Here is a 15,366-nt window from a genome sequence, read left to right as displayed (position 1 = left end):
GAATGCTGCTTAATAAAAATTGAATTTCACCTATCCTGTCAGAACCCTTGTGCAATGCAGAAAAGTATTTTCAATGTTACATAGCAGAAAATATTGACTCATTGTGAGCATTTGCACAATAAGTCTTGTATCTGAATAATTGCTATATACTTATCTGCTGAATTTTTTTTTTCAAATTTATGTTCCATTGATTTACCCATTAGGAATCTGAAAACACAGATGTCTGCATCACAACACTGATAGCTATACTGAAAACTTCGGTGTATGAATATATTTGCAGATCACTGTTTAAGGTGAGAGTAACGATTACATGGGATTCTGTTAGAATTGTTAAGGAGTTCAAAATGTCTAATCTTAAAGTGTTTGTTTCCCTTTTCTTTATTTGTGAGTTGCCTGAGTGTTGTGTAATTTACTTACTGGCCAATGGTGAGCATTAAGAGCAATCATTTCTAATAATCATTTCCCAGAAGCTTTATTTAACCTTGAAGACCTGATTTGCTTTATGATTAGTGTCACAAAATTTAAATAAGTTGCTTATCAATGGAAAATTATCAGTTTGTCCTTCACTGATTTTGGAAAATGGCTGTTTACACCATTTCCTCTGTGGAGTTTTACAAAATAAACTTGAACAAACACAGCAGAGTTTCGGAAGAATTCATTCTAATTGTGGCAACTTCATAAGGGATTGTTAACTTTGTTCTTAAAATGTATTTATGTATCCTCAACTGCATTAGGTGTATTGCATTAGGTACATTGAGGCTTCAGCACGGAAGAGATTTGAGTGAGAGAAGGTGAAAAAGTTATAGGTAGATCTTTTTTCCCTCGTTCACTTATTATTTTCTGTTTTTATATTGGCACAGTTAGAACTGTAGGGATACCAGGCAGAATAGTTGAATGCTGATCTTGTGGGATGCAGAAAGGCAAAGAGACCTCTAATGTCCTTGATGACTACATCTGCGAGAAGAGCATGCAGCTTTTGGAACTCAGGATCATTCGGGAGGCTGGGGGGGGTGTTGGGTGATAGATAGAATGTACAGGAAGGTAGTTACTTTCTTTTCAAATCTTTTTATTATTATTCAAAAATAACTCGGGTACATCAAAGTAACAACACTTACAATACCTCAAAAAAAAGGAATTATCTTAAAGATTGAAAATTTTGTGAATTAAAAAAACCCTACTAAGCAAGAAAAGTGAGAAAAAATAAAGAAACCCATTGGGGGTACAACCCCGGAGCCATGCGTCATACAGAAAGCTTCTAAAAATAAACATCAAATCGCCAACAGAAAAGAAAGATATATCAAAAAAAATTTACATTTAGATCGTGGAGGAAATCTATCAGTTAACTGAAATGATAGTAACGAGCAAATGAGCCCCATCTCTTCTCAAAATCAAATAAAGGTTCAAAGGTTCAACTTCTAATTTTCTCCAAGCTAAGTCACAGCATCACTTGAGAGAACCATTGTGACGAAGTAGGAGCTGATATAGCCTTCCATTTCAACAAGATGGCCTTCCTAGCTATCAATGTAACAAACGCAATAACATGTTGGTCAGACACAGAAATACCATGGATATTTTGAGGAATTATTCCAAAAAGCACAGTCAATTTATTAGGTTGTAAGTTGATTCTGAGTGCTTTAGAAATTGTTGAAAAGACTGACTTCCAAAACTGTTTTAATATAGAACATGACCAGAACATATGTGTCAGTGTAGCTATTTCAGTTTTACATCTATCACAATACTTGTCAACATTGGGAAATATTTTAGAAAGTCTCTCCTTTTGTCAAATGGTAACGATGTACAATTTTAAATTGAATCAGTGAATAACTAGCACAGATCGAAGAAGAGTTAACCAGCTTCAGAATCAGCGTCCAGTCCTCCCATATAAAAGTCAAATTGAGTTCTTTCTCCCAATCATGCTTAATCTTAAGTAAAGGACGCTTATCCCATTGTAATAATAAATTATAAATTCTTCCAATAGAACCTTTCATTGAAGGGTTCATATTCATAATAGTATCTAACAAGTCAGCCTCCAATCTGTAGGGAAAATTACTTAAATATTTTTGTAAAAAATGTCTAACTTGAAGGTATTGTAAAAAGTGTGAATATGAAAGAGAATATTTATCAACTAATTGTTCAAAAGACATCAATCTGCCTTCTTTAAATAAATCCAAAAAAGACTTAATACCTTTATTTTTCCAAAGTAAAAAAATTGGATCGCTCCAGGAAGGTTTAAAAAGTAATTACGATAAATTATACTACAAAGTTTAAATTTTTACGATTAAAAAAATTGTGGAATTGGAGCCAAATTTGTTAAGAGTGCTTAACCACAAGATATGGGTTTAAATTAGCAACTTTAGCTAATTGTATAGGTAGAGCAACTCCTAATTATGAAGTTAAATAAAACTGTTTCACAGCTCTCAGTTCCAGGTCTACCCAAATTGGCCGATCATTCCTATCACCCCAATATAACCAAAAGGACATATATCGCAAATTAACAGCCCAATAATACATTCTTAGATTAGGCAAAGCGAGACCTCCATCCTTTTTCAACTTTTGTAAATGACATTTACCAAATCTTGGTCTTTTATTATCCCAAATAAAAGATAGAATAATAGAATCAATCCGATCAAAAAATTTCTTTGTCAAAAAAAAACAGGAATAGTCTGAAATAAATATAAAAAATTTGGTAAGATCATCATTTTAACTACATGAATTTGACCAACAAGTGAAAATGTAAGTGGGCTCCATCTACTAAATGAGTACTTCATGGAGTTCACTAAAGGAGGAAAATTGGCTTTATAAAGATCCTTATATTTTTTAGTAATTATGACACCTAAATATCTAAAATAATCTATAACTTTAAAAGGAATATTATCATATACAGAGACAGATTCATTTAAAGGAAGTAATTCACTTTTACTAAAATTTTATATCCTGAGAAATCTCCAAATTTGTCAAATAATTTTAGCAAAGCAGGAATAGATTTTTCAGGCTTAGATATATATACCAATAAATCATCAGCGTAAAGAGAGATCTTGTGCATAGTCTCATTCACAAAAATCCCATGAATATTTTTGGCTTCACGAAGAGCAATAGCAATGGGTTCTAATGTTAGATTAAATAACAAAGGACTTAATGGACAACCTTGTCTTGTCCCCCGTGATAGCTGCAAAAAAGGAGACCTACAGTTATGAGTGACAACAGTAGCAATAGGAGCTTTATATATCATTTTAATCCAATTATCAAAATTGATAGCAAAACCGAATTTTTCTAAAACATTAAATAAATATTTCCATTCAACTCGATCAAATGCTTTTTCAGCATCCAAAGATATAACGCATTGTGGAGTTTTAGAAGAAGGCAAATATATAATGTTAGAAAGTCTCCGAACATTTGAAAAAGAGTAACAACCCTTTATAAAGTCTGTTTGATCTTTAAAAATGATTTTACCGAAAGGATTTCCAACCGATTAGCCATTATCTTTGACAGAATCTTAGCATCAACATTTAATAATGAAATCAGTCTGTATGAGGCACAGTCAGTAGGATCTTTGATGTCTAATGATATGGTTAAAGAGGAAGGTAGTTACATCCAAGGTGCAGGACACAGGAAACTGGGTGACAGTCATGAAAGGGAAAGGGACTAAACAGCTAGAGCAGAGTACCCCTGTAGCCACCCACCTAAACAATAGGCATGTCACTTCGAATACTGTGGTGGGGGGCAGTGACCTAGCAGAGGAAAGTCACAGCAGTCAGGTCTGTGGCACTGAGTTTGGCTCTGTGACTCAGAAGGGAAGGGGTGAGAAGAGGTGAGCTGTGGTGATAGGGCATTCGTTAGCTAGGGGAACAGAAAGGAAGTTCTGTGGATAAGAATAAGATACCAGGATGGTATGTTAGATCCTGGGTGCCAGGGTCCAGGATATCTCGGATCAAATCCTCGGCATTCTTCAGTGGGAGGGTGAGCAACCAGGGGTCTTAGGAAGAGTGACGAGTTTCTGCAAAGTTAGTTCAGGGAATTAGGTGCTAAGTTAAAGGATAGGACTTCCAGGATTGCTACCCATGCCATATACTAGTGAGGCCAGAAATGGGAAAATCATACAGTTTAACACACAGCTAAGGATTTGGTGTAGGATTTTTGGATCACTGGGCTCTTCTCCAGGGGAGGAGAGACCTGTATAGAAGAGATGGTTTCCATCTGAACTGGAGGGGGTCTAATAGCCCAGTGGGAAGGTTTGCTTGTACTGCATGGGGCGGAGTGGTTTTAAACTAGAGGTGTAGAGGGATGGGGACCAGAGAGCCAGAACAAATAGTGGAGATGTTGTGGAGACAGATGTTAAGACCTCAGACAAAGTCAGGAATCAAAAGGTTAAGCATGTATTCCAATGCAAGAAGTATTGTTGAAAAGACAGATGAACTCAGGGCATGGATCAACCCATGGAATTATGATATTGTAGCTATTAGTTAAACTTGGTTGCAGGAGGGGCAGGACTAGCAGCTCAATATTCTGTATTTAAGTTGTTTCAGACACAACAGAGCGAGAGGGATTAAAAGAGAAGGGGTGGCGTTACTAGTCAGAGAAAATTTCACAGCAGTGCTTAGTCAGAACAGACTAGAGAACTTGTCTAATGAGCCTTAATGAGTGGAACTGAGGAATAAGAAAGGTATGATCATGTTAATGGGGCTAAATTACAGACCATCCAACAGTTCGCAAGATTTAGAGTAACAAATTTGTAGAGAGATCACAGACTGTTGTAAGAAACATAAGGTTGGTATAGCAGGTGATTCTAACTTTCTGTGAATTGAGTGGTCCTCCCATACTATAAAAGGACTAGATAGGATAGAGTTTGTCACATGTGTTCAGGAAGGTTTCCTTAATCAGACATAGAAGTCCCAGTGAAAGAATGTGCATTACTTGATCTACTATTCTGGAATGAGGCTTTGCATCTTGTAATCATAATGGCATTTGTTTCAAATTAAATATGGAAAAATAATATGTCTGGTCTTTGGGCTGAGATTCTAAACTGAAGAAATGCCAGCTTTGATGGTGTCATAAAGGATCTGGCATTTGTGGATTAGAACAGTCTTATTTTCTGGCAAAGGTGTACTTGGTAAGTGGGAGGCCTTCAAAAGTGAAATTTTGAGAGTACGAAGCTTGTATGTGCCTAAGAGGTAAAGATAACAAGTTTAGGGAACCTTAGTTTTCAAGAGATATTGAGACATTGGTTAAGAAAGTAATGGAGGTGCGTAGCAGGTATAGGCAGATAGGAACAAATGGGGTGCTTATGGAGTATGAGAAATGCAAGAGGACACAAGAAAGCAATCAGAAGGGCTAAAACGAGGCATGAGGTTGCCTTAGCAGACAAGGTGAAGGACAATCCTAAGGGATTCTACAGATATGTTAAGGGCAAAAGGATTGCAAGGGACAAAATCAGTCCTCTGGAAGATTAGAATGGTAACCTATGCATGGTTATATATTTGATAACCACCCCAGAAATGAGGGAGATCTTAAGTGGATTTTTGGCATCTGTATTTACACGGGGGATGGGAACAGAGACTATAGAAGTGAGGCAAAGCAGCAGTGAGGTTATGGACCCTATACAGATTACAGAGGAGGTGGTGTTCGTGGTCTTGAGGCAAATTAGGATGGAAAAATCTCCCAGGCCTGACAAGGTATTCCCTCGGACCCTGTGGGAGGCAAGTGCAGAAATTGCAGGGGCCCGAGCAGAGATATTTATTTCCCACTTAGTGGAAGGTAGGGTACCAGAGGATTGGAAGATAACTAATGTTGAGGGAGAAGTCAGAGATTGGTAGTACATGATTGTCTCTCTGACCGAAGGCCTATGACTAATGGAGTGCCACAGCGATTGGGGCTGGGTCCATTGTTATTTGTCATCTATATCAATGATTTGGACGATAATGTAGTTAATAGGATCAGCAGATTTGTGGATGACACCAAGATTGGGGCTGTTGTGGACAGCAAGGAAGACCATCAGAGCTGCAGTGGGATCTGGACCAGCTGGAAAAAGGGGCTGAAAAATGGCAGATGGAGTTTAATGCAGACAAGGGTGAGGTGTTGCACTTCGGTAGAACCAACCAGGGTAGGTCTTACACAGTGAATAGTAGAACACTGAGGAGTGCAGTAGAACAAAAGGATCTGGGAATACAGGTTCAGAATTCATTGAAAGTGGCGGTTGATAGGGTTGGAAAGAAAGCTTTTGGCACCGTGGCCTTCATAAATCAAAGTATTGAGTCTAAGTCATGGAATGTTATATTGAAGCTATATAAGACATTGGTGAGGCCTAATTTGGAATATTGTGTGTGGTTTTGGTCATTGATGTATAGGAAAGATGTAAAATTTACAGAATGTTGCTGGGACTAGAGGACCTGAGTTATAAGCAAAGATTGAATAAGTTAGGACTTTATTCCTTGGAATGTAAAAGATTGATGGGGATATTTGATAAAGGTACAAAATTATGAAGGGTATAGATAAGGTAAATGCAAGCAGGCTTTTTTAATTGAGGACTACAACTAGAGGTCATGGGTTAAGGGTGAAAGATGAAAAATTTTAAGGGGGAACATGAGGGGAAACTTCTTCACTCAGAGGGTCGTGAGAGTGTGAAAGGAGTTGCCAGCACTAGTGATGAATATAAGCTGGATCTCACCATTTAAAAGAAGTTTGGATAGGTACATGGATGGCAGGGTTATGAGGGCTATGGTCCAAGTGCAGGTAAGTTGGAGTAGGCAGTTTAAATGGTATGGCATGGACCAGATGGGCCAAAGGGCCTTTTTCTGTGCTGTACTTTCTATGACTCTATGACATGTAGCCATCAGTTAACTCTGAATGGACTTGTACTGAATGAATCTATTATGAATTGATTCCTAATTAAGTGAATCCACTATGAATTGATTCCTAATTAAGTCTTAACTGATGATAACAAATCTATAAGATGGAAATTCTATTCAAAGATTACAAGTTTAATGATTATTTTATTCTTTACTATATATTTAGATACTGAACAGTGCTAGAGAGGTTGATTTGTATCTGGATTAATCCAGTAAGCGAAGAAGTATTCTGTTAGTTAAATGTGCAGAAATAGATGTTTTTGAAAGAGCTTTGTTAATGCAAATACTGATGAAGATAATCGATCTTTTAAAGATTTTTTTCCTTTTTCCTTTTTCCTTCTTTCAGTTTTCATGGGAGTGTTTGTTGTGGAGTTTGGCCAGGGGATGAGGTTCATTTTCTTTGGATTTAACCTATGTCATTATTTTGTTCAATGCTTCTTTATAACCTTTCACTCTCACCATGGCTAGTTCTTTCGAATAGAAGTGACCAGATTTATTTGTCTGCTTTTACTCTATCATTGACAATGATCAAAACATCTATAGAAATTGGCATATAAAAAAGTAAGAATTAAAAAGAGTTGGTAACTTGACAACAGAAAGAAAAGCAGAGTATACATCTGTATATTGGATATGCAGTTCAACATTCACACCCAAGTTACTTGAACAATTTTGGCACTTGTAGTTTATACATACACCATTTGTAGTAGCTGTTTGTATCTGCAGCAAGATTTCAAAATCAGTAATAAGATGATGAATCACTGAATCTGTAATTGTTAATAATAGATTAAAGCAGTTATGTTGGAGGTTGCTTAAATTCTTGTGGATTAGTCATCATTGTGTCACTTCTTTTATGTTTATTCAACATAAAAGATAGTTATTACAGTACGTGCATTAGACGTTGCCCATTCACTGTTATTCCTGGCAATAAATGTTCCTAATTTGGAATAGCCAGCTCACACCTGATATCTTTTTTATTTTGATTTTGATTCTAATTTTAGGTTAAACTACTTCACATTCCATACCATAATGGTCACTCTTCCCAAATAAACAAGATTATTATGCCCCCCCCCCATTGCAGAATGCCCAATCTAAGATATTTTGTTCCCAGATTATTCCTGTAATGTGCAGTGAAAATAGTCCTATACATGCTCCAGGCATTGATGCCTTTTACCCAAGATACACTTGACTGATATATACTGAGCTTTAAGAGCTTGCTAAGGCCATGTTCTGCAGTTTTCAGGGCAGACTCAACATTTTGAAGCAACATAGCAAATGGCGTCAGTGAGAACATTTTTGGAATTGAACTTTGAGCTGAATTCCTACTTATTATCATCATCATTCCTCTTGTAGTCCTTCAACTTCTGCTAGGAATGAGCTGGTGAATCCTTTGTTCTATATGAGAGAGTCAAAGAATGGTCAGTGTGAGAGCATCTCATACCCCCTCAAGATGAAATCAGATTTATTCTGATTTATTTATCACACGTATGTCAAAACATGTGATGTTTGCATTAACAACCAACATTAAGGATGTGCTGGGCGCAGCCCAGAAGTGCCACTACACATTTAGACGCTAACGTTATATGCCACGAAGTTCAGCAAAACAGCACATGCAACAACACCACCAACCAAAGAAACAACAAGAGCAAAACAAGCCCCTTTCCCAACCTCCCACCCAACCCCTCACAGACAGGCCTCCAATCCTAGGACAGGTGCCCTCTGAGCCTCATCCTTGGCCCCGTATTTAGACTCACAAACTCGAAACTCAGGCCTTTACTCTGGACTCACTGACTTCGGTCTTCAACCTATTGGGGCTTCTGCCTTTGGACTTGCTGAACTCTGGACTTAGACCTTCTGTGTTACCCTCTGAACTTTACAGATGATGTGTTTGATCCTCGATCCCTGGCCAACAACCTCCAGGGTCGCTGACATTTGACCATGGAGCACTTTGAATCTTGACTTCTGGACTCGCATGACCTCCGAGGTTGGGGGGGCGGGGGGTGGTTGTGTGATAACTGGCTTTCCTGACTTACGTTCATATGGACCTCCAACTCAGGATTCGCTGACCTGGGTATTGCTGGTCTTCTCAGCGCCTGTCGACACGATTTCTGGGATCGTTGACCTTCGAACGTGGAGAATTCAAACCTGGATTAAAATCGCAGGTCCCAGTCCTTGCCTCTTCATTCTCCCTTATCCCTGTCACTAACTCACTGTGCTCATCCCCCACTAACAAAACCATCCCTACGAACTTTAAAAAAAATTAAAGTTTGAACCATGACATTGATCGACATCTCTCATCCCAAAAACATGGTGGTGGCTGTTGTAAATTACCCATTTGTGTGGCAGAAGAAAAAAGAAAAGCTGCTGTGCGTGTGAGAAAAATAAGTTGTACAGCTGAAGAGAAGGGAGGAGTGGGACAGATGTGATTACTCTTCTGCAAGCTAGGTGGGCAGTATAATCTCCTATAAAACTCAGATAATCTGGTACACCTGCAGCTTTGGTGCTAGATTAGCAGATTTACTGGACTGCTGGATGCTATTTCGATAAATACTGCATAGTCTTTTAAGCATTAAAAATAATAATGAAATTTGCAATTGTTTATGGATAATAGTTGGAGGTTATCTATCTTCAACATACTTAACATACGTAAGTGGAAATACTTGTATGCCAGTCTCCGTGTTCTGTCTTAATGAAGTTAACAACTTATGTAAACAGGTTATTATTCTTGTTAAAACAGCATACTGGGAAAGGTCAAATGTATATGTGTCTGCTAGTGTTGCCCTAAGTTATTTCCAACTTTCACTATTTATTACAGCATTTTTTGTGGTATTGCCATAGTGTTGCCAATCATGATGATTCTTTAGAGATGAAAAGTGCTGGTGTATCAATCAGCTTCAATTCCTCAACCTCATTGATTCTGTTTCTTTTTTACAATTGCTGCCTACCATAATTTTCTGTTTTCATTGTAAATTCAAACTAAATGAACACTAGCTGATAAGCTAGCCTTTGGACTAAATTATGTTCTAATGTTTCTCAAATGTTTTCATTTCATTTTGGGCACATATTGAGACTCACATCATAAAAACATTTTTGAATTGTAAATAAGTAACTCTTATGTAAACTTAACAGCAGTTGTGGAATCTTTTTAAGGAACACACACAAAGTGCTGGAGGAACTCAGCAGGTCAGGCAGCATCCGTGGAAAAGAATAAACAGTCAATATTTCATGCTGAGACCTTCATATTTTCATTGTTTTATAACCTTTACTGGTATTGGGTAGAGGTGACGCTCATCAGAAATTAAAATACACCATCTGAAATATTAGGCATTATTTTAATTTTATCCAGAGCTTATGGAAATTTTGTCTTAAGAAGTAGGTACTAAATAACCAGTATGATTTAAGAATATCAGGCGGATGAAATACTTGTGCATTGAATTTCTTGCCTATTTCACTTGCATATTTAAAAGTTCATGCCATCTTAAACTATGTCAGTGTAAGCAGTAAGACTAGCACTGGGGCTGTGTTGTGTTCCTTGTTTGAGATGTGGGAGTTCTGAGAAGCCTTCAACCTCCTGGATAACCACATCTGCATCAGGTGCATCGAGCTGCAGCTCCTTGGAGAACATATTAAGGAACTGGAGTTCCATTTTGATGACCTTAAGCCTATATGGGAATCTGAGGAGGGGACAAATGGAAGATACAGGGAGGTAGTCACCCCTAAATTGCAGGAGATAGGAAAAAGGGTGATTATCAGGAGAGAGAAGGGAAATAGGCAGTCAGTACAGAGTACCCCTGAGGCTGTGTTGGATACTGGTGAGGGTAAGCTGTAGCGACTAGTCTCTATACGACTGAGTATAGTGCTGCGGCTCAGAAGGATTGGCGGAGTAGAGGACTGCAGTAGTCATAGGGGATTCCAGAGTTAGAGGAGTAGACACGAAATTCTGTAGATGTGATAGAGACACCCAGATGGTATGCTGCCTCCCAGGAGCCAGGGTCAGGGACGTCTCAGATTGGGTCCACGGCATTCCATATTGGCATCAATGACATAGGTAGGAAAAGGGAGGAGGTCTTAAAGAGAGAATATAGGGAACTAGGTAGAAAGCTGAAAAGCAGGGCCTCCAGCTTATAAAAATCTGCAGTGCTGCCTGTGCTGTGAACCAGTGAAGATAAGAATAGGATAATTTGGCAGATGATTGAGTTGCTGAGAAATCAGAGCAACACTGAGTTGTGTTTGAAAGAAGATTATCATTTGGATTTTAACATCCAAGGGTACATGTTGTATTGAAAGGAAAGGCACATAGGTAGAGGAGGTTGTGTGGCTCTGTTGGTAAAAAAAAAATTAAATCATAAGAAAGGTGACATAGGAGTGGAAGTTGTAGAATCCTTGTGGACAGAGTTAAGAAATTGCAAGGGTAAAAGACCCTGATGGGAATTATAATTAGGCCTCCGAAGAGTAGCCAGAATGTGTGCTACAAATTACAACGAGAGGTAGAAAAGGTCTGTCAAAAGGGCAGTTACAATAGCCATGTGGGATTTCAATATAAGACCATAAACTATAGGAGCAGAATTAGGCCATTCGGCCCAGTGCATGCTCTGCCATTTCATCATGGCTGATCCATTTCCCTTTCAACTCCATTCTCCTCAACCATCAATCATCTCAAACATCAGGCTCTTGAACCAGTGAGGATATCTTCACTCAACTTCACTCACCTCTTCACTGAACTGTTCCCACAACCCATGGACTCACTTTTAAGGACTCTTCATATCATGTTCTTGATATTTATTGCTTATTTATTATTATTAGTTCTTCTTTTGTATTTGCACAACTTTTTGTATTCTGCTAATTGGTTGTTTTTATGTTCTATTGGGTGTGGTCTTTTATTGATACTATTACATTATACCCTTGCTTAACTGCCCTCACTGTTTTCTCAAGGTAGACAGATAACTCCAGTCCCAATGTAGTTGTAGTTTAAAGCAGTTTTATTATTCACCAGCATGTTACAGTATGCAAGAAGTCAGTGTAAAAAGACAGTACTTCTCAGTGTTCAATTGAAAGGCAGATTCAAAGATTGATTGAATTTCCTTTGACTTCTAACAAGTGCTTCTAACTACTAAATGAAATGAACAAACAGTATAAAATGGCCGCCCTGATGATGAAAGCTAATTGCCTAACAATGAAATAATGAGCAATCAACAACAGCTGTGAACCCACAAGTAAACAGTGAGATCTAGTGATTAGAAATAAAATAGCAATCTAAATCAGGAACGACATAATATATTATGTGGATAAGATGATGAGAGGCATTGATTGTGTGGATAATTGGAAGCTGTTTCCTAGGGCTGAAATGGCTACCATGAGAGAGCACACTTTTAAGGTGCTTGGAAGTAGGCACAGAGGAGATGTCAGGGGTAAGTTTTTTTTGAAGTAAAGTTCAAAGTAAATTACCTAGGGTAATTTCTAAGGTAAGGACATGTTTGGCACAGCTTTGTGGGCTGAAGGGCCTGTATTGTGCTGTAGGTTTCTATATTATGTTTTTTGGATTTACTGAGTGTGCCCATACGAAAACAAATCTCAGGGTTGTATATGGTGACGAATACATGTACTTTGATAATTACTTTGAACTTTGAACCATCAGCCTCACGAACTGGAGGAAGTACTTTCAATCACCAGAACTCTGAACTGATTCTACAATCTAGACTCATTTTCATTCCTGCTACAGAGCAACCATTACTTTAGCACTGAACATTACAAAAAACCATTACATTAGCAGTGAACCCTTACAGCGTCTTACATAAGTCAAAGATATGTCAATAACAGAGCTAAGGAGGAATCTTTTAGCCAGAGGGTAGTGACTCTATTGAGTGCTCTGCCACAGGCTGTGGTGGAGGCCAGGTCTGTGGGTATATTTAAGGCGGAAGTTAATAGTTTTCTGATTGGTCAGGGTGTTAAAGGATATGGTGAGAAAGCAGGTGTATGGGGTTGAGTGGGATCCCATACTCCTGCCTTCTCACCATATCCTTTGACACGCTGACAGTACAGGCTTTTTGGCCCACAAGATTTGCTGACCTTTCAACCTAAACTAAGATCAATTTGACTCTTCCCTCCTACATAACCCTTTTTTTCTATCATCTATGTGTCTTATCTAAGAGTTTCTTAAATTCTGCTAATGTATTTGCCTCTACTGTTACCTGTACAAGGATGTTCCACACACCTACCTCCCTATGTGTAAAGAACTTAACTCTGACATTCTCCCCTGTACTTTCCTCCAATCATCTTAAAATTATACACCCTTGTATTAGCCACTTCCCCGTCCCGGGAAAAAGTGCTTATCTACTCTATGCCTCGATCGTGTTGTATACCTTGATAAGGTCACCTCGCATCCTCCTTTACTCTAAACAGAAAATACCTAGTTTGCTCAGCCTATCTTTACAAGGCTTGCCCTCCAGTCCAGACAGCTTCTCTGTAAATAGAAACGTAGAAAACCTACAGCACAACACAGGCCCTTCAGCCCACAAAGCTGTGCCGAACATGTTCCTACCTTAGAAATTACCTAGGGTTACCCATAGCCCTCTATTTTTCTGAGCTCCATGTACCTATCCAGGAATATCTCAAAAGACCCTCTCGTATTCACCTCCACCACCATTGCCAGCAGCCCATTCCACTCACTCACCACTCTGTGTAAATAAAATAAAAATAAAAATTTTTTTTTAAAAAAAACAAACTTACCCCTGACATCTCCTCTGTTCCTACTTCCAAGCACCTTAAAACTGTGCCCTCTCGTGCTAGCCATTTCAACCCTGGGGGGAAAAAAAGCCTGGGACTGTCCACACAATCAATGCCTCTCATTATCTTGAGCACCTCTATCAGGTCATCCTCCCTCGCTCCAATGAGAAAAGGCCGAGTTCACTCAACCGATTCTCATAAGGCAAACTCCCCAATTCAGATAACATCCTTGTAAATCTCCTGTGCATCCTTTCTATAGTTTCCACATCCTTCCTGTAGGGAGGTGACCAGAACTGAGCACAGTACTCCCAAGTGGGGTCTGACCTGGGTCTGACCAGGGTCCTATATAGCTGTAACATTATCTCAGCTCTTGAACTCAAAACCACTTTTGATGAAGTCCAACACACCATACACCTAAACCACACAGTCAACCTGTGCAGCAGCTTTGAGTGTCCTGAGGTCTTGCAGCCTCTGATCCTCCAGCCTCTGATCCTCCAACATTGCCAAGAGTCTTACAATTGATACTATATTCTGCCATCATATTTGACCTACTAAAATGAACCACCTCACACTTACACAAGGAAATCTGCAGATGCTGGAAATTCAAGCAACAAACAAAAATTGCTGGTGGAACACAGCAGGCCAGGCAGCATCTATAGGGAGAAGCACTGTCGACGTTTTGGGCTGAGACCCTTTGTCAGGACTAACTGAAAGGAAAGATAGAGATTTGAAAGTAGGAGGGGGGAGGGGAAAATGTGAAATGATAGGAGAAGATTGGAGGGGGTGGGGTGAAGCTGAGAGCTGGAAAGCTGATTGGCAAAAGTGATACAGAGCTGGAGAAGGGAAAGGATCATAGGATGGGAGGCTTCTCCTTTTCCCTTTCCCTTCTTCAGCTCTGTTACACTTTTGCCAATCGCCTTTCCAGCTCTCAGCTTCATCCCTCCACCTCATGTCTTTTCCTATCATTTCGGATCTCCCCCTCCCAGTTTCAAATCTCTTACTATCTCTTCTTGCAGTTAGTCCTGATGAAAGGTCTTGGCCTGAAATGTCAACTGTACTTCTTCCTATAGATACTGCCTGGCCTGCTGCATTTCACCAGCATTTTGTGTGTGTTGCTTGAATTTCCAGCATCTGCAGATTTCCTTGTGTTTGCATCTCCAGTGTTTCTTCTGTTTATATTTTTTCCACTTATTTTGCTTCACAACTTTGATTTAAAGCATACATTAGGATTTCCTTGTTACAAATTTGTATAGTTTGTAATTATTTCAGAATCTTAGTTGCAATCATAGAATTAAAATATAATCCTTTAAAGTGCAAGAAAGAATGTCACTAAAAGTGCTTTGAAGTATAAATGTGAATTCTGTTCCACAGAAGCCTTCGGGCAGTGACTTGTAAACTTTAGCTTTATGTTCTGGTACAATAATATCCTGCAATCACCATTTAGTATACATTCAACACTAATGGGAAGAACCAGGTTTGCCTGGAAGCCATCATTTAATATGTAGTATCATTGGAACTAGCTTTCAAAAAGAACTTACTTTTATATTTCACATTTGTGGAGTGCTATACTTCTTCATTGCATTACTCCCTTCTTCCCTAGTGTCAGGTTAAAAATGATCTATATAGTGGATTGTTCTGTTGATTGTTTATTTATCCACTCAAGTAAAAAACGGTGTATTTAGCTGCACAAAAAACATTTAAATGACATAAATCATTTGTATGCACAAACTGAAACCTGTTTTCATGAAGGATCATAATTTAATCATAATTAAAATTTTAGTGTATTTTGTTATAACTTACAGTG

The 15,366-nt window shown here is 38.6% G+C and overlaps 1 protein-coding gene across 1 annotated transcript in view; it reads left to right on the top strand.

Moving 5' to 3' along the window:
• The window catches only part of dync2h1 (dynein cytoplasmic 2 heavy chain 1), a 463,334-nt gene that overhangs the window by 236,278 nt on the left and 211,690 nt on the right, over positions 1 to 15,366 (top strand). Inside the window, exon 72 of the mRNA XM_059964317.1 lies at positions 204 to 293. Within this exon, the coding sequence (XP_059820300.1) occupies positions 204 to 293 (90 nt within the window). The remainder of the gene's footprint in view (positions 1 to 203; positions 294 to 15,366) is intronic.

The sequence above is a fragment of the Hypanus sabinus genome, chromosome 3, assembly GCF_030144855.1.
Source record: "Hypanus sabinus isolate sHypSab1 chromosome 3, sHypSab1.hap1, whole genome shotgun sequence".
Classification (NCBI taxonomy): domain Eukaryota; kingdom Metazoa; phylum Chordata; class Chondrichthyes; order Myliobatiformes; family Dasyatidae; genus Hypanus; species Hypanus sabinus.
The sequence above is the reverse complement of the archived record's forward strand: the minus strand, read 5'-3'. Positions and strand labels throughout refer to the sequence as shown.